This window comes from Alligator mississippiensis, chromosome 10 (assembly GCF_030867095.1).
Source record: "Alligator mississippiensis isolate rAllMis1 chromosome 10, rAllMis1, whole genome shotgun sequence".
Lineage (NCBI taxonomy): Eukaryota > Metazoa > Chordata > Crocodylia > Alligatoridae > Alligator > Alligator mississippiensis.
The window spans coordinates 28160592-28180927 of NC_081833.1; the positions used below are offsets into that span (position 1 = coordinate 28160592).

The following is a 20336-nucleotide window of genomic DNA, read 5'->3' on the forward strand; positions in this document are numbered from 1 at the left end:
GCCACCGATATTGTCCCAAAAATTCTCTATTGGTGCACCCCTACTTCATTCCAAATTGTGTGTGCTGGATTATTTTCCCTTTTGAGAAGCTCTCCTAGTTTTCAGAGTTCAGTCCTGTTTGGCAAGCTGGTTGGTTTCCTTTGCAGTTGCTACAGAATTTTTTTTAAACAGGATAATACACCATTAGCAGCAAATAGTACATGTTCAGCAGCAGTATTTTTTTGTGGGGAGGTGGGGATTTAGATATAAAGTTAGATCCAGAGGATTTATGCTCCTTGTTTTTTGTTGTTATGCAGGACACAGGCCGAAATGGCTCACACCTGTCGCGGAACCATCAACCTGTCAACAGCTCACATTGATACGGAGGACTCTTGTAACATTGTGCTTTCCAATGGGGGAAGGACATACCATCTAAAAGCAAGCTCAGAAGTGGAGAGGCAACGATGGGTCACTGCTTTAGAGCTGGCTAAAGCAAAAGCAATCCGCATGAGGAACAACCAGTCAGGTAGTGTGCATATTAGCACTCCAGTGTGGAACTGGCTGATTTATATAACTATACATTAAAATATTTCTGTTATATCTCCTGAACTATGGAGAAAAGGACCTTATTAGATAAATATATTTTACTGCAAGGGAAGTAGAGCTTGTTAATATCCATTTTAAAGAGACAGATTTCAGTAGTGCCATGCATGAGTGCCACATGTGGGGTTTTGGGGCATACAGCAGTGAGCCATTTTGACAAAGCTCTTGATAATGCCAGTGTAAATGCCCTTTCAGTACAGTGTATTTGTAATGAGTTAGTAAGCAGCACAACTTGAGAGAGTTAATGGAAAGGCAGGACTTGCATGCCTTTGTTCTGAAGAATGTGGGTTGGTCATCATGGCTTTTGAATATTTCAAAAAGTACTTTAAACACAGCTGTGAGTAGGACTCTAAGGAGCAGCAGTTCATATTAAAAAGCAAGAGCAACATATTTGTGCCCTAATAATAGCCTGTTTAGGATAGCTGCACAATGTATAATCTCTTGATGAATGAAATCTGAAATTAGTTCAGCTGTTAACACATACACTCAAAAATCCTCTGATAGTGTTGTATAAAGGCTTTGTCAGCATGCGTTTGTGACAGTTGCATTACTTAAGTGCCAATTAAACCTTTACTTGTATAAAAATGTAGTAATAGTACATATTTATAACTGGCACTGTATTTTAGAAATGTTTGGAAGTTTAAAACTTTTTAGGGATTATATTTTTGTATTTGCCACCAAGAAATCTAGGTGCAAGTCTTCTAAGATGACAGAAAAATATAAATCTTGGAAAAAGCAAATCATTCACTGATCATAGGCTAAATATTGTGTGAAAGCTTGGGTGTTTCACCTTTTGGAAGTCACAGTAGTACAAGGCAAACGAAGGATACTCCCAATTTAGAGAGGATAGAACACTTTTGTGGACCCCAGATTTAAAGTTAAAAACAGTTTTGCACAGTCCCCTAAGGTCTGTTAGGAACAGTGTAGATGAGTCAGTGAGAAGTGTCTAATACAGGCCATTTAGTCCATCACAAGCTGCAGCTTGGGGTACTCTGTTTCCCCTGTTGGAAGTGCCTCATTTAGAACTAACATACACAAGTGGGTGCATTGTGTCTCAGGGTCCTGAGACATTTTAGGGATCATGTTCATGGCAGAAGGCAGAAATAGTCCAAGGCCACTGTGCATTCACTGGCTCTGGAAATGGAAGCAATAAGTAAATTAGCATGGCAGTTTACTACGGCTAATAAGTTCTGGTGAGAAGCAAGGCTTGTTAGCTGGCATGTAGTGCTATGCTAATAGGAATGTACTGCTTCTGGTTTTGGAGTCAGTGACAGAGATAGCTTTGAGTGTGTAATAACCTTAAGCTGACAGACATGCATTTGAAGTGCTCCAAATTCTGTTCCAGTCTGAAGCATTTCAAATTCAGAGAGCTTCAGTGGTACACAGATATATGACCCTCAACCATGCTTTAAAATTGCCATGATGACAGTAGTAGCAGTACCCTTCAGCCAGGGGTTATGATAGAGGATTGTTTGGTTCTCTGACATCCCCTAGTGGTCTGCTTGCACGAGCTACCAGAGCCTAGGGAGATTGAAGGCTTGGAGAGAGATTCCTTGAATGTCTCTTGGCCTCTGGAGATCCCCAAGGACAGCTGAGCACATGAGAGTGATCATTGGCTCTTTGCCTTGCTTTTCTTCTTTCCCTCCCATGGCAGGGAGGGAGCAGAACACTGTGAGATGCTGGATGACTGAGCAACTCCCTTGTGCACTCTGTGGAGTGTACAGACATTTCAAGAAGTTCCTTCAATGGAAGTGCTTCAAAGGTGTTCTTCATTTTTGAGGTTCTCTATTTAAGTACTTTAGCCATTTCTGAAGCACTTCTTGAGCCAGGAACCTCTGCATGTTCACTGTTTGGAGCACTTCAAACAGCTTAAATGGAGGTAAGGTGTGAGCTGGTTTGTATCTGCCTGACATTAGCTTAATCTTCTGGGATCTTGTCCATGTTTAAACTGTCTTTGCATAGAATCTGGAACAGATTGCAGGATGACTCATGGGAGGGTGCAGAAATCTGTGTTTTGTTATTCCAAAATCCTGGATTGCACCCCTTAGATCTGCTAAAGCAGGGTGGTCCAACTAGCTGCATGTGGGCCGCATGTGGCCCAGAAGGGGTTAAATTGTGGGCCCAGGGCTCCCACTTGGTCACTGTTCCTCCTATTGCTCTGTAGAAGCAGGCAGGGTCCCCATGCTCCCCCTCCCTCTGGCTTCCCCTTCCCCACCCCAGTGGGTGGGGTGGTGCAGTGCAATGCAGCCTACAGTGCTGGGGGAGCCTGCTGCCTGGAGTGTCTGAAGAGCCCAATGCAGCAGGGGAAGCCATGGCTGGGGGGCTTCAGGTGAGGGCACAGGGTGCATTGGGTGGGGAGCACCTGGGCATGCGATGTGCGGGCCCCACTAATGTGATCTGTGGGGCATGTGGCCGTTGGCTGCTTAAGTTGTCCAGACTTGTGATAAAGGAAGGAGCCCTCCATATAAAGCTGCTCTGTGGGGCCTGGTTGGAGGTGAATGGTTGCTAGTTGTATAGGCTGGGCTGGGCAGTGTATGGCCATGTGTTTGGTTTGTACAGGAAGAGACGCATGGCATCCCATATGACACCACTGAACTCTTTTGGCATGTGATACAGTCTGGGTCCCCCCCAGTGGCTGCCCCTGGGAGCAGCCTAGATCAAGAAGCATGCAGTAGTGCCATGCTGTCAAGAACTGTTAGTGCCCACTAAGGCACTGAGGGCATAGATCATCCCGATCTTGGTGGTCTCTGTGGCTTTTGCCACCTTTTGGAGAGAATCTTGCAAGGACCTCCGTATGGAGAGGTCACCTCTTGAGCATTCTCCTGTTGGCTTTCAGGCAGGCGATATCGAGCCTGGTTTAGGAATGCAGCAGAAATGTTTCCCTTGGGAATTACATGCTGAGCACTCCACACTATAATACACCCAGGTGCATGGAGGAGCTTTTGTGGAGGGCTCTGGATGGAGTACATGTTTGTGCCTGGGACAAAAGGCAGGTTTATTCCTCCTCCAGAGGCCGGGAGATGCTGAAATGGTCAAATAGGTTTCTGGGCAGTTAATGCTAGATTAATCACCTGTAAGATCATTTGAGTAACTTGACATATCGGTTTGAAAAGTTTGATTACAAGCAGGTGCACCACTGTTTGTGAGAAGGTGCCCTGAGTGAGATGAAGAGATTCTGCTGCTCTTATCCTGGCATTTGCGATTACCCATAGCACTGTTGAGACTTCTTAGTGACAAAAACATTGATTTATGAATGGTGTTTCTGGGTTTATTTATAATATATAAACTCCCAAGAAGCAATCATTAGAGTAATGGATACTTGGAGAAGAGCACTAAAAATCCCCAAGTGCTTAAGCTGTTACTGATGAATGAGGTGTAAATATCTAGCTAGGGAGCTTGCAGATGCTGAAAATCCTCCATGATATTACGCAGTGATCCCTAGGGATTTATGCCTGGTCATGGAGGAGCACTGGGCCCTGAGGCTTCCCCACAGTTGGGAACGGTACTTTGAGCAAGTCAGAATGTTGTGGGGTTCACTGATTCAATAGAAATAAAATGCTGTTTTAACATGAAGCAGAAAAGGGCTCTACCTCTGTTTTGCAGTGGTAGAGATGGGTCATGTTTTGTCAAGATCTAAAACTAAAAATAAAAGAGAACAAGCAGCCCAGACTGGGGGCCATAGCCCTCAGAGACAGCAGTTTGTTCTTACTACAGACTACTGTGAAACAAGCATGTTCAGTTTAAATACTTCTGAGCAGCAAGGAAAGTCTCCCCTTAGTGGCTAGTAGGCTGTAGCAAGCAAACTGTTATCCTTTTATGGACACTGTTTGCAGATCTTTTTAATTAATCATGCTTTACAAATAGGGCTTTGTTACAGCTATCCTGCTGTTCCCAATGCCTTTAGTTTGCTCTCAGTTTGGATTTAATGCATGCATTCATTGTGCAGTAGCAGGAGCCTGCTTGTCCTTAGTGTAATCCACAGTTGCTTATTTCTCTCTCTCTCTCTTCTCTGGAAATATCTAAAACCTTCTTTTCACTTTTCCTTAATTCCTAGGAGGTGCTGGGAGCTGGGGAAGAAGCACTGCTTTCTCTAAGTGTGATGATTCAGGGCCACATCACCCCAAGGGCTATCTGACTGGTGGTAAAAGATTGTGTTTAATGGATGACAGGGTTGATGAAGTAGATTAGCCCCACACCTAACCCCTGTGATGACTGCCTGAGAAAGTAACTGAGAATTGTACCATGTTGCTCTTCTTTTGTGTAGCTTTCTTGAAACAAGCAAACAAAACTACTATATGATGTGTGTCTAAGATTATACTTATGCATCAGAGAGGAAGAGGATTCAAAATTGTGCCCTTCTGTTGCAGTGATTGTGAAGCTAACAATCCATATATGAAAAGCATAGTATGTGGTGCTGAGCCATCTGCTCTTGAGAGATTTTAGTTACCAAAGAGGATTTTTTTTGCCTTCTGTCGTATACACAGTAAAACCCTCAAGTCCATTTAAGTATATTTTAATTTTTCATTCATAGATTTGGGGGAGTTGCATGCAAGTATTCCTGCTGGCAGTGATGGGTATTCTCTGGCTACATCCCTTGCTACTTATATGAGAAACTTAAGGGGTAAGTTTACAATGTTGATGTTATGTGACACAAATGAGAATCTTTCAAGAAAGATTCTTGAAGCACTTTTTTCTGATATGAAGCCTTATAAATGTCCCATGAGGTAAGTCCATTTCACTGATGGAGAGACTGAGTCAGAGAGATTGTTTCCTAAGGTTACTCTAGTGAATCCATGAAAATGAAAATGGAAGTAATAAACTGTGGGGATCCTGTCTCCTGACAGTTTGTTTTGATTACAAGATGACACTTTGAACCTGACCAGTTTATGAAAGAGATCCCATGTGGTGGTTTCCTGTGATAGCAAGCACTAAACTAGATATAGGTCCAGTGAGTCTGTTTCAGTCCTGTGTTCTGCTAACAAAAACTAGAGTCTGTATTTTAGTTCAGTCTACAGAACGGTGCTTAAATTCCAGTGAAAATAAGACATCTGAAACAATTCACATTTTATGATGACAACATTAGAAGACACAGTTTGTTTATCATGTGACTGTAGTTTTCACTGAAACCAGCAAGAACTGTGCCCGTTTATACCAAGGCTGTTTTTTTCCATTACTGTTCGCAAATGGCAATTTATACTTGTTCTGATAATAACAGGATTTGTAATTACCCTCTGTTTGCATCACTATCCTGAATAATTGCAGCCTTTAGTATTATTTTACCATATTGTTTTCATGTCACCCCTTGTATTTTTGTCAACTCACATTTAGCCTGTCAAGGCAGCTTTCAAATTCTACACAAACCAGCAATACTGGGCATTTCTGTGAAATATGACATGGAAGCTAAGCTTGGCAGCTTGTGAAGAGGAGCTGGTGTTCCGCGAGGCTGGTCCCATGTCATGATGGTTCATTCAGTAACAGCTGTGAGAGTTTCCACTTTTGTGCCTGGGTAGGAAAGTGAATTTGTTAGTCCATGAAATCAGTGCAAAAGGAACAATGCTCTCTTCTTTAACACTGTCGTTCTCATTTTTACAGGCATTGCACTTTAATGGTTGGAGATAAGAATAGTGGAAGGAGACTATTTAAGAATATAGTGATAGGTGCATTAGAAACACCTCCAGCAGAATGCATCAAACTTCTCTGTCACTGTCTTTCTCCTATACTCAAATAGTTTCCTTTTCCTTGTGCCTGAGTGTTTGCTTTCTGCATGGAACTGTGTAATAGCAGTTCTGTCCTTCTGGCACTTTACTGTATAGGGAATTCTGTCTTAAAGAAATTTCTAATTTTTTTTCTTCCTTGTTTTCTTTTTCTCTCCATATCATAGAAAATTAGGGTTGGAAGGGACCTCAAAGTCATCTAGTCCAACCCCCTGTTCAAAGCAGGACCATCCCCAACTAGATTGTCTCAGCCAAAGCCTGGGCTAGCTGGATCTTAAAACCCTCCAAGGATGGAGATTACACAGCCTCACTCAGTAGCCTGTTCCAGTACTTTACTACCCTCCTAGTGAGAAAATTCTTTCAAACATCTAACCTAAACTTCTGTTCCTGCACCTTGAGACCATTGCTCCTTAGATTCATAGATGCTAGCGTCATAGTCTCATAGTTTCATAGTTAGTAGGGTCGGAAGGGACCTGAGCAGATCATCAAGTCCGACCCCTGCCATGGGCAGGACAGGATGCTGGGGTCAAATGACCCCAGCCAGGTGATTATCTAGCCTCCGTTTGAAGACCCCCAGGGTAGGAACGAGCACCACTTCCCTTGGAAGTTGGTTCCAGATCCTAGCTGCCCTGACTGTGAAGTAGTGCCTCCTGATGTCTAGCCTGAATCTACTGTCAGTCAACTTATGGCCGTTATTCCTTGTTACTCCCGGTAGTGCTCGGGGGAATAGGGACTCTCCCATAGCTTCCTGGTCCCCCTTGGCAAGTTTATAGTATAGATGGCCACCAGATCCCCTCTCAGCCTTCTCTTGTGGAGGCTGAACAGGTTCAGGTTGCACAGCCTCTCCTCGTAGGGCCTGCCCTGCTGCCCCCTGATCATGCGGGTGGTCCTCCTTTGGACCCTCTCAATGCTGTCCACATCCCTCCTGAAGTGCAGCGCCCAGAACTGGATGCAGCACTCCAGCTGCGGCCTGACCAATGTTGCATAGAGGGGGAGGATCACCTGCTTGGACCTGCTCATGATGCATCTGTGGATGCATGACAAGATGCGGTTAGCCTTGTTCATCTTGTAATCAATAACGACTCCGAGATCTTTTTCTGCCTCTGTGCTGACGAGAAGGGAGTTCCCCAGCCTGTAGGTATGCTGCTGGTTCTTCCTCCCCTAGTACAGTACCTTGCACTTGTCAGTATTGAAACCCATCCTATTCTCATCCGCCCACCCTTGTAACCTGTCCAGATCTAGTTGTAGCCTGTCCCTGTCTTCCAGCGTGCCCACTTCCCCACACCTTAGTGTTATCTGTGAATTTGAACAAGGTGTTTTTCACCCCCTCGTCCATGCTGCTGATGAAGATGTTGAACAGTGCAGGTCCGAGGACCAAGCCCTGGGGAACCCCGCTGCCCACATCCCTCCAGGTCGAAAATGACCCATCCACCACCACTCTCTGGGTTCAGCCCTCCAGCCAATTAGTGACCCATGTGACTGTAGGCATCGACACCACAGTCGCCTGATTTTTTTTTTAATGAGAATGGGGTGAGAGACAGTGTTGAAGGCCTTCTTAGAGTCCAGAAAGACTACATCCACTGCGACACTTGCGTCCAAGGATTTTGTGACCTGGTCATAGAAGGCAACCAGGTTGGTATGACAGGACCTGCCTCTAATGAACCCATGTTGATTGCCCCTAAGTATAATCTCCCCTACTGGTCCCTCGCAGATGTGGTCCTGGATAATTTTCTCAAAGTGCTTTCCCAGGACCGAGGTAAGACTAATGAGCCTATAGTCTCCTGGGTCCTCCCTCCCTTTTTTGAAAATGGGGACCACATTGGCCCTTTTCCAGTCCTCTGGCACCTCGACAGAGCACCACAACTGCTTGTAAAGCTGTGCCAGGGGTCCTGCAATGACCTCTGCCAATTCCCTCAGCACTCTGGGGTGGAGATCATCAGGACCTTCTGATCTGAACATGTCTAGTCCCACCAGAAGTTCCCTGACTAGGTCCTCACTGACCCTGGGCCTGGCTGTGCCTCCCCTGGGCCTATCCGGGGTCCCAGTGCGGGGGATGTTCTGGTCCCTGCTCAGAAAAATGGAGGCAAAGAATTTGTTAAAGGTTAGCTTTGTCATCTGGTGCGACTGCCAGATTCCCAAGCGTGTCCTGCAGAGGCCCCACGTTACCCAGTACCTTCTTTTTACCCTCTGTGTATTTAAAAAAGGACTTATTGTTATCTTTGATCCAGGTTGCTAGTCCCAGTTCTGTCTCCGCCTTAGCCTTCCTAACAGTCCCACTACAATCTCGAGCAATGGAGGTATAATCCTCCTTGGTGATGGCCCCTCCCTTCCATTGGGTGTATGCCTCTTTTTTAGGTTTGAGACGTCCCTGGATGCTTTTGGTAAGCCATGGGGGCATTTGGGCACTCTTGCCCCCTTTGATCCGCGTTGGGATTGTCACCCTTTGGGCTTGGAGGATCGTCTCCTTAAGGAATGACCACCCTTCCTGGACTCCCAACTCCCCTCCCCTCCGGGACCTTCGTGCTTCCCTGACAAGTCTCCTTACATCATTGAAATCCGCCCTCCTGAAGTCCAGGGCTGCTGCCTTGCTGCAGGCCTTTGACACCCTGCGCTGGATGGCGAATTCCAGCAGGCGATGATTGCTATTGCCCAGGTGGTCGAGAACCCGCGGTCCCCTCACCAGGTCATCTCCCATGGCCAGGACCAGGTCTAACAAGGCATTTCCCCTGGTGGGACTGTACACTTCCTGGGTTAGATGGAGGTCCTGTAACTCGGCTAGGAACCTCTGTGAGCGGTTGGATCTGGCTGACTGTTCTTCTCAACAGATGGTTAGTTTAGGTCACCCATGATGACGATGTCCCTTGACTTAACTGCCTCCGTGAGCTGACCTGAGAATTCCCAGTCCAGCTCTTCCCCCTGGTTGGGTGGCCTGTAGTAGACCCCCACCGTTAAGTCCCTTTCCCCCCGACCCCCGTGTATTCTGACCCAGAGCACTTCAGTCTGCCCCTCCTCTGAACCAGTGCTGTTTGCAGATGATGTGTGTTGCTCTTTGACATAGAGCGGCACACCCCCACCTTTCCTCCCTGTTCTATCCCTCCTGTACAGCCTATAGCTCTTGATGTTTACTGCCCAGTCGTGTGTTGGATCCCACCAAGTTTCAGTGAGCTCCACTATGTCTGGGTTTGTGTTAGCTAGCAGGAGGGCAAGTTCCTCCTGCTTGTTCCCCATACTACAAGCATTAGTGTAGAGGCATTTAAGGCCTCCTGAGGGTGTATGCACTGCCCCCCTAATCCCAGGACTATCTGGGCCCCTGTCTCTTACCTGGTTACTTCTTGTGCTCATCGCCTGTCTTGGCTAGGCTGTTCTTGTGGGTGTCTCTTGTTTCGGTGTTCTGTGGCGCCCTCCGTCCTCATCCTCCCCGAAGAACCTAGTTTAAAGCCCGCTGGAGGAGATCAGCCAACCTGAGAGAGAACACACGCTTACCTTTGGGGGAGAGGGGAAGTCCATCCCACCCAAGCATGTCTCTGAAGTATGGGTCGTGGTCCAAAAAGCCAAAGCCCGCCTCGAGACACCATTTCCGAAGCTGCAAGTTGACCTCCCTGATGCAGGTCTCATGGTGTCATCCACACCTGCTCACTGGAAGGACAGATGAGAAGGCCACTTGTGCCCCTATCTCCTTCCAGGTTGGAAGGAACATCAACAGATCATCAAGTCTGACCCCCTGCCTAGGCAGGAAAGAGTGCTAGGGTCAGATGACCCCAGTCAGATCCCTATCCAGCCTTCTCCTTAAAGACCCCCAAGGTAGGGGAGAATATTACTTCCCTTGGAAGCCCATTCCAAACTCTGGCCACCCTTACCGTGAAGAAGTTTTTCCTGATGTCTAGCCTAAATCTGCTCTCTGTCAGTTTGTGACCATGGTTCCTTGTTACCCCAAGAGGTGCCCTGTTAAACAGAGCATCTCCGATTCCTTGCTATGTCCCCTAATGAATTTGTAGATGGCCACAAGATCACCTCTCAGCCTTCTCTTGTGGAGGCTGAAGAGATCCAGGGCCCTCAATCTCACTTTGTAGGGTTTTGCTTGCAGGCCCCTATCCATACAAGTGGCCCTCCTCTGTTGAACCTCATGAGATTTCTTTTGGCCCAATCCCATGTCACTGAATCTTAGCCTACCCTCCAGCATATCTACTACTCCCCCCAGCTTGGTGTCATCTGCAGACTTGCTGAGGGTGCACATCTATGCCATCTTCCAGGTTGTTGATGAAATCCTCGAACAAAAACAGCCCCTGGACCGACCCCTAGGGCACTCCACTTGATACCAGCTGCCAACTAGACATCGAGCCATTGATTATTACCTCTGGTCCCAATGCTCCAGCCAGTTTTCTGTTCACCTTACAGTCCATTCATCCGGCCCATACATCCTTAGCTTGCCTGCAAGAATGTTGTAGGAGACTGTCAGAAGCCTTTGCTAAAATCAGGGTATATCACATCCACTGGTCTCCTCATGTCTACAGAGTCCGTTATCTCATCATAGAAGGCAGTCAGGTTTGTCAGGCATGGCTTGCCCTTGGTGAATCCTAATCACCACCTTCTCCTCCAACTGCTTAGAAATGGATTCCTTGAGGATCTGCTCCGTAATTTTTCCAGGGATCAAGGTGAGTCCAGGGAACTATAGAACAGTCGGATCTTCCTCCTTCCCTTTCTTAAATGTGGGCACTATGATGGGCCCTTTCCAATCATCTGGGACCTCTCCTGGTCACTATTAGTTTTCAGAGATGGTGGCCAATGGCTCTGCAATCACATCAGTCAACTCCTTCAGCACTCTTGGGTGCATCCCATCCAGCCCCATAGACTTGTATATGTCCAACTTTTCTAAATAGTTCCTAACCTGTTTTTTTGCCACTATTGGCTGCTCACCTCCTCCCCAAACTGGTGTCTGGTGATGTAGTCTGAGAGCTGAACTTGCCTGTGAAGACTGAGGCGAAGAAGGCATTGAGCACTTCAGCCTTTTCTGCATCCTCTGTCACAGGTTTGTCTCCCCCATTCAGTAAGGGACCCAGACTTCCCCTGATCCTCCTCTTGTTACCGACATACTTCTAGAAACCCTTCTTGTTCCCCTCCAGATCCCTTGCTAGCAGCAATTCCAGTTGTGCTTTGGCCTTCCTGACTTCATCCCTGCATGGCCAAGCAATGCTCTTATACTCTTCCCTAGTTATTTGTACGAGTTTCACTTCTGATAAGTTTCCTTTTTCTGATTTAGTTTCCTGAAGAGTTCCCTGCTAAGTGAAGCTGGTCTTCTGCCATACTTGCTGGTCTTCCGGCTCGTCGGGATGTTTTGTTCCTGCACTCTTCATAAGGCTTCTTTAAAGTACAGTTAGCTCTCCTGCTGGACTCCTCTCTTGCTTCCCAGGGGATCCTGCCTATGAGTTTCCTGAGCAAGTCAAAGCCTGCTTTTCCGAAGGCTTGGGTGCTTACTCTGCTGCTCTCCTTTCTTCAGGATCCTGAACTCAATCATCTCCTGGTCACTGCTGCCCAGTTTGCCATCCACTACTACATTCCCCACCACTTCTTCCCTGTTTGTGAGCAGCAGGTCAAGAAGAGCATGGTCCCTAGTTGGCTGCTGCAGCACTTGCACCAGGAAGTTGTCGTCGACACATGCCAAAATATTCCTGGATTTCCTGCGCACTGCTGTAGTGCCCTCCCAGCAGATGTCAGGATGATTGTCTTACCCCATGAGAACCAAGGCTTGTTATGGGGAAACTTGTGCTAGCTGTTTGAAGAAAGCCTCATCCACCACTTCCTCCTGGTCTGGTAGTCTGTAGCAGACACCCACCACAGCATCACCTTTGTTGCTTTCCCTTCTGTCCTTAACCCAGAGACTCTCAATAGGCCTATCTCCAGTTTCATACTGGAGCGCTGAGCAGTCATACAGCTCTTTTACATACAGTGCAAATCCTCTTCCTCTTCTCCCCTGCTTGTCCTTCCTGAACAGTTTGAACCCATCCATGACAGTGCTCCAGTCATGCGAGCTCCCACCAAGTCTCTTTTATTCCAGTCACATCATAGTTTGGTGACTGCAAGGAGTTTTGGTTCTTCCTGCTTGTTTCCCAGGCTCTGTACATTTGTGTACAAAGACCTGAGGTAACTAGTTGATTTCCCTGATTTCTCAGGATGTATGAGAGTACCTCCCCTCTTGCCACCTCCTTCTTGCTTTTCCTCCAGGTCTTCCGCTTCCCCACTTACCTCAGGGCTTTCGTCTCCATCTCCTGGCGAGCCTAGTTTAAAGCCCTTGTCACTAGGTTAGTGAAGATGCTCTTCCCTCTCTTTATCAGATGGATCCCATCTCTTTCCAGCGATCCTTCTTCTTGGAACAACATCACATGGTCGAAGAAGCCAAAGCCCTGCTGGCGACACCACCTGCACAGCCAGGTAGTGCAGGTGGTGCAACCGCTCCTGCCTGGGCCCTTTCCTTTGACCTGAAGGATTAACAAGAACGTGGCCTGAGCCCCGTACCCCTTCACCCTTGTACCCAGAGCCCTGTAGTAGTGAAATCTGTTTTATTTCAGGCTGGGGGGGAGATTGGAAATAGTTTCAATGTTCTGCTATGTTTTTGAAAGAAGAGATCTCATCCTAACTGCAGGAAACATTGGAGGTTAATGACATCAGGTTTAATGCATCCCTTGCTTCTGTTGGACATGGAAATGGAATTCATATGGGATTCCAGGCTAGCAGTTGTTGTTCAGTGTTGAGTCTGATTCCAGCCCCTGTAGAACTGGTTCAGTTTTCTTTTTCCACTTGGGCGTAAGGTGAGCCTATAACCAGTGCCAGCTTTTTTGCACATATGTGACCTTCCTTGCTTCTTAGTACAGGAGAACCCACATTTTTCATGGCTGAAGGTAGTGGTTCTTCTGTCACTGGGTACATTTTAGTTCTTGATGTCTACAAGAGAGAGAGACGGTTAGTTCAGTGGCTGAAATGCTACTGCTAGTTTACAAAAAGCAGATTTAGATGTTCTGCGTCAGGAACCTGAAAGCAGCAATTGTTTGCAGGTGCCCTCACCTCTTAGATTCAGTTTGAAAAAGAAGAGTCCTATCTCAAGATAGAATATACTTGAATAAAACCATGCTGGTTTCATACATGGGGAATAACCCTGCTGTTCATCTTGTCTGTTTTGTTTAGATCACTGGCAGTCTGATCTGCTAATCTAGAATTATATAAAACCCTCTAATTCCTTTTAAAAACGCTAACGTTCTGCCAATCCTGAAACTCCTACTGAGTTTCGCATTGTAACTGTTTCTTATACTGTACAATACAGTACTGACTCATCTGGTTTTTGGGAGTAGGATTTTAATATTTCCCGACATGACATCAAATATGAATTAGTGTTCTCTTTTCCTGGAAGTAAACATGTTTTGTTTTTGTAACAACCAAGCTAAGATGTCTTCCCCGTTTCTGCTGATAGTAGATACGCAGAGGAAAACTAGAGAGAAAATAAGGGGAAATGCACCCTGCACATACTGAGTTGCTGAACTCTTGTCTTCATTACAAGGAAATGAAGAATTGCAAGGATTTATTAAAGGATCTGTTGATAAAGAGCAGTTAAAGGGAATACATAAAAATGAACAAAACAAGTCATGTAAATGCCATCTACAGTAACATCTGAAGGGGATTAACTAACAAACCTATTGCATAGTGGGCAATCAATTGTGGAATGCAAAGTGTACTAGAAGATTGGATGCCAGAAATATGCTTTTGGAAAGTTTACCACTCTTGGTGGTTTGCCATCTGCTAAGTTTAGTTTCTTTCCTTGGAAAAATAATGGGAAAACGTTAAAATGATCAAGCTATACCTAGATGATACATAGGTCCACAGACTTTTGCTGCACAAAACTTAAGACCAACAGAATAATTTTTTTAAATAGAATTACAAAGCTAAGAGAGGAATGGAAAGCTATTCTTAATATCTCTGGAGGTTAGTTATTACTTTATTACAAGAAAGAGTCTAAAACTGGTGAGAATTAATATAAGAGCAAGGTGGGTATAGTCATGGGAATGTACAGTTGGACTAAGTGACGACTGGTAATAATTAAAGTTATGAAAGTTGAATACCAGAAAACATTTCCTGACAGTGAGAGCCTTCAATCTTTGTAAGTCTCCAGAGGAAGGAGTTAAGTCCTGTCACTTCAGGTATTTTAAAACTAAACCAGGCAGAGCACTAGGAAACATGTAACAGAGAGTAAGCCTGGGCTAGTTGATGATTGACTGGCTGATATCCTTATAACTTGAGTTTTGGATTCCCTGCTCCTGACTCTGTGACAATCCAGAATTAAAATGCATTCCCAGGGCTAGGGTTTGTGAAGGAAAATGAAGGGTAGCATTCTCGTGGTGCTAGAGTAAAAACATTACGTTGCCAGTGTGCACAGAGCATAGATATCAGGTTGACCAAGTGCATTACAGATCTGTTCCATGCAGACAGTTACCAGTTAAGCCAATATTCATGTATGAACCATACTGGTTTTCCAAGACTCCTGCTGTACTCCACCACTGACTCCCTAGGACCATCTGCAGTTTACAGGTCCAACTCCACATTTCAGCTTCTGCTAGTTTGTGACATATTCCCTATAGACCAGAGGAGTCAAACATATGGTAGTTGGCCCAGATTTGGTACATGGAGTGGGGTTGTCTGGCTCATAGTGCTTCTTACACACGCCTCTTGTAGGCCAGATACAGATACTCTTGGGGCCAGCTATGAAGACTGATGGTAAGGGGACAAGGAGAAGCAAGTAGCAGCAATGTTAACTCCTTGAATTTGGGAAGCATGGTGAATCCGTGACACTGGCAGCTACAGGGATTAATGCTACTGCTTGTGGGTTGTCTAGCCCACAGGAGGTCCCACAATTTGGGTCTGGCCTGCGAGAAGCCAGTGTTCTGGATTCAGCCTGACAGATTTGACACCTGTGTTTATAGACATATGAAGCAGCAGTTTCTGATACAGCAATTAGGGTGGCTAATGTCAGAGCATGTAATCATGAGGAATTGAATATCAGGACAACTGCTGGGAAAACAGGCTTGAGGTCATCTGGTATAATGATGGCTGGTTTGAAAGGCTGGTATGGAGTTTCCTGTTGGCTTAATTAATGTTGGTCGTGTTTATTGACTCTCTTAAATGGAAATAACTTTCACTTTAAAGAAGTGTTTTGGATAGGAATTTTCCAGGTGTTTTAAGATGTTGCTATTGATGCATCAAAATACGGAAAGGGATGGAGTGGAAGAGCAGCAATTTGGGGTGCACGTAGAGAAGGCAGAGAGCAAAGAAATATGTGGAACCACGGCATTTCTGTCTTCCTCTACTCTGGCTCATCAAATGGGGTTTCTGCTGCTATGAGGGATAGGAGGGGACCCACACAACTCCAGGGAATGAAAATGCTTACTGAGAAGCCACTCTTCTTTCCACAATTTCCCAGGCAACTCTTGGGCCCACCAGGCGGTTCCCAGTCAAAAAAACTCTTAGTTTAACTATTTTGATTGTATAAAAATAAGTAAATACTTAAATGTATATGTTCCACTGTTGCAGCATCTTAGATTGTAAAGGCAGATGTAAAGCAATCTGTAGCTGCTCCTGTATTTACCAGATTAGACTTTTCAAGAGGGTCCCTTGTTTCTAAACTTTTTCTGTAATTACTCTGATGCTGATTGCACTACAGTTGCTTTGTGTACCTTAGGCACTTTTCTAACATTGAAGCGTTTGATGTTCACTACATTTTAAAATTGGGAATCTGATGTCATCAGACAACTGAAAAGTTCTCTGCCCTTAGCTTTTATGAATCCTTGTTTGTAGCTCTTGATTGGGTGGCATTATCTAGTTCTCTCTGTACTGTAATTGTCTCCTTTTTTGACAATCCTTGCCATTGTCACCCCTCCACTCTCAGCTGTGCTGCTAACAACAGAAGAAATGAGATTGCAGTCTCCAGCTCCTGTCAGACCTATATTAAAATACATTCCCATTCTCCATCCCCTTAGAAATGATTATGTTCCTTTTTCCCCATCTCTCTCCTGGCATGGTGTTTTGTTACCAAGTCTGTGTTTTACCCTCTGTCTGTAGAGCTTATGTATAAAGATGCATTCATTACTCTCTGAAATATTTTATAGCTCAGCATTCATTACTTTCTTATTCCTTTAATCATCTTTATTGATCCCAACATTGGAAGGTTCTGGTGTAAAGTCTGTTGCTGTTGCTTGTACCAGGAGCTGCTGCCATGAAAAGTTTAGCTGAGAAAGCTACTGAGATGGGTTTTTGTTTGTTTGTTTGTTTAATTTATATTTTTTAAACTATTCCTATTTTCTTTCAGTGCCTTCTGCTGCTCACTTCTGCTCTTCTCTACAAACACACTTAATCATGATGGCCTCTCTTGCCTGTTTCCCTGTTAAGTTGCAACATGGATGGATTGTTTGTCTCTGTTTTGCTGCTGTCTTGCGCTGCAACCTGTGCGCGGTGGGAGAACACAGTAGCTTACCCCATTGGAGCGTTGCCAGCCAAAGGTATGGCATGATGCACCAGTAACGTGGAGCGTGCATACTCCCAACATGGTTTCTTTTCTACCATGGGCCTGCTACGTTGGACAGCACTGAGGAGATTTTGCATATTTCTTGCTTTACTGAAGTAGGTTTTCTTAATTCACTTGGACTAGAGTTCTGAACCCTCCCTCCAACCCCCCCCCCCCCCCAAAAAAAAAACCCCAAAAAACGAAAAACCCTAGAAGACTGAATACTTTGTGTGTGTGTGTGTGTGTGTGTGGTTGGCCATCTGGGTTTTCATATCTCCTTTTATGTCCCCGATGGCAACTATTTTCATTACCCTTTTTGGCATGCTTTCTAGGACTAGCCAGAAAAGACTCTGATCCTACAGGCTGTTTATTAGTCCTTGACAGAAAGGAAACCTACCCTAGCCACATTTAATGTCATTACTAGAGCTGAAAGCTTCACCACTGGCAATATCTCCTGCATAACTGACCCTTGTAAGGTGATTTTATTTTAGGATGTATAGCCTTATTTATGAATATGCTAATGATCAGATTCCTGTGGTTTTCGGTCCCTAAAAGACTCCCTGCTGTTTCATGTGTTCCATGTGCAGCATTTATTATACAGAAAAAGCATTTTAGGAATGTTCTCATTTTAAAATGATCTATTAGTACTGGGGTGTTAGTTATAGCCATGTTGACCAAAGGACATAGGCAGACAAGGTTCTTTGGGTCAATGTGATGTCTCTTATTAGACCGACTAAATAGCTGGAAAAAATTGCTCTTTGCAAGCTTTCGGGCACAAACACCCTGCTTCAGGCATAGGGAGAGTGACTCTCCCTATGCCTGAAGCAGGGTGTTTGTGCCTGAGAGCTTGTAAAGAACAATTTTTTCCAGCTATTTAGTCAGTCTAATAAGAGACATCACATTGACCCAAAGAACCTTGTCTGCCTATTGGTACTGCATATTTCATATTCCTCGGTCTCTGTTATGAAATATCTGACTGAACAGGGCTCAGAGGAGTGAGGGAGGATTTTCCAAGTCTCTTGCTAAGCTGGTAGCCTATATTGTGACTGCACACATAATTTAATAAACTGCATGCCTGAAGTCTAGTCTTCCCTTTTTTCTTCTGTTGAAGTCCCCGGTTGTGTCAAAGCATCATTAAGATCTCTCACCTTAATCAAAGGTGTTGAGGGCAGGGGAAGGTTTGAATAATGAATCAGTGCATCTTTTAATTTCAACTACTAACTAGTGAATTTTTGGTAAATAAGCATTAATAGAAGCAAGTTTAAAAAACGCAGTATTGTAAGTAGTCTGATCTAAAACTTCTCTCAGTTTATTCATCTTTTTACTCTCTCGGCTTTTCTGCTGTCCAATTTTACCAAATTGTCACTATCTTCAGAGCAAGCAAGATCCATTTTTTAGGTGTAAAAAACAGAACAACCCCCTTTTTGGGGTGTAATAAAGTGAAAGAGAAGAGGGAATCTTTCAGATCTACTTTGTAATATCACATCCAAAGAAAAAGGTCAAGTCATTTTTCTCTCTTTTCTGTGAACCTTCAGTTTTCAGTCTATACTTCACATTTTTCATTTTCCTAGCCATTTTAATTACATTATCAATTTCCCAAATAATTATTTCATATCAAACTTGTTATATAGTCTGATATCAATTATGCAGTATCTATTGTACTACATAAGATTCTTTGCTACAGATTAAATGTTTCAGCAGAATATAATGCTGGAAACTAACATGTATAGTCCACCTTAGTTCATATCTAAGATATCTCAGTAACTGATTGCTTCAGCCTCTAAGCTGTACTGAAGGAGGGCTGTGTTGTTGACTGAAAGGTATATACATGCAATGGGACTGTTAGTTAGTTAATAAAATAGTTCAGATGGAAGGGAATTTATAATATTACAAGACCGTATAGAACTTACATGAGTATAAACATGCCAAAATATAAGATACTATATGTTTTTAAAATGATAGAAACTTGTCTGGTATTATCTGAGAAATAGTATGGAGTTAGTTTGTGGGGTATTGAGTATATATGTGTATATGCAAATTGAATTGTGTTTTAGTAAGTGGCATAGTTTTCATTCAGCCCCATCTTTAGAATGCAAACATATTACATTTTAAATTATACCTTGTGAACTAACATCACATTCAAGCATGTAGAACGTTATCTTTTTGCTAAAGGCAAAAACTCCATCTTATAAAATGTTCTGTCTTTACCAGACTTTACCTTTGGGCAATCACCCAAAATGAAATTCTGAAAGTTTTTTTGCATTTTTCTCAATTTTGCACAACCCTCTTAGTTAACCCAGGTCAGATTTTTCTCCTTCCTTCTGTGCAGTCAGTTTCCTTTAGGTAACAACTTTAATTCTACATCTGTGGGAGAAGAAGTCCGTGAATTTTGGCTTGCAGATTTTTTTAATCCTACTTAGAAATATCCAGTCAGAGGATACAGGCTTTAAAAAGAGGGCATGCTGCTTTAAATTAAAGTAATACTAGAAACAAACATTGCATTTCTTCCTAGACTAGGTGGCTGTGTTTGTTCCAGAACAGAGATATCCTGGAACTGGTGTATACACGCATTGCCCTTTTAGGTTAGAAACGGATATTACACACAAGCTGTATTAAGAGCCTCTTGGGGGTGGGGAGCAGGAGAAGGGACTGGGGTTATTCCCCCTCCCTCCAGTGTACAGCAAAGGGGACAGGAGGGGGCTTATTCTGTCACTTGCCCCAAGCAGGGAGTAAGTGGTGGCGGTGGCAGTTGGGGCGGGCAGACCTGGCTGCGATCCCTTGGGGATAGAAGGGGGAATAACCCCCCTCCCAGCCCCCTCTGCCTCAGGTGCCATGCCAGCTCCCTGCTGCAGCAGTGAGTGGGGAGTGCCTGGCAGACCCTGCTTGGGTCCCTGCTGGTGGGACAGGGAGTAGGGAACGAAACCTTTCTCTGGCCAGTTCAGCCCAAGCTGGCCATGCCCCCCCCCACTCAGTCCAGAGGGAATGTCTATACTGTTACAGACCAGTTCAGCCTAGGCAGGTTAGACTAACCTGCAAAGATTTAATCAATTCAGGCTCCAGCTTTTTGAATGTCTGTCCCTAGCCCTAATGAGGGTTTAATGAGCAGCTGAATGCATTGCCACTTTTCTATTATTGATTAAATGATGCAATCTTGGGATAACTGTTCAGGGGCACTTTGTGATGTCTTGGGATAAACCATTAATACTTCTTATCCCATGTATTTTTTTTTTTTTAGGGTTTATCCTGGGACGGTGAACATGGACATCTGAATGTTTGCATTTTGTCCCAAGATAAAATGGTTTGTCCTGGGACTAATGCAATGTGTGTTTGTAGCCTAATAGAGTTATATAACACAGCTTTACTGAAAAGACACATACATCTATAATAGAATTCTGTTTCCCTTTCTGTGTCTAAATAAGTTTCGTAGATATCTACCTGTTTGGTTTTGGCCCTTACTTTACATTTTGGATGCATAAGTCCCCCTCTCCCAACACTTCTCT

The 20336-nt window shown here is 44.4% G+C and overlaps 1 protein-coding gene across 2 annotated transcripts in view; it reads left to right on the top strand.

Moving 5' to 3' along the window:
* The window catches only part of OSBP2 (oxysterol binding protein 2), a 346797-nt gene that overhangs the window by 62678 nt on the left and 263783 nt on the right, over positions 1-20336 (top strand). The window contains exons 2-3 of one of the 2 annotated variants that reach the window (XM_059713604.1): positions 297-505; positions 5114-5203. In XM_059713604.1, coding sequence (XP_059569587.1) covers positions 297-505; positions 5114-5203 — 299 coding nt within the window. The remainder of the gene's footprint in view (positions 1-296; positions 506-5113; positions 5204-20336) is intronic. The other variant, XM_059713605.1, reaches the window with a different exon arrangement.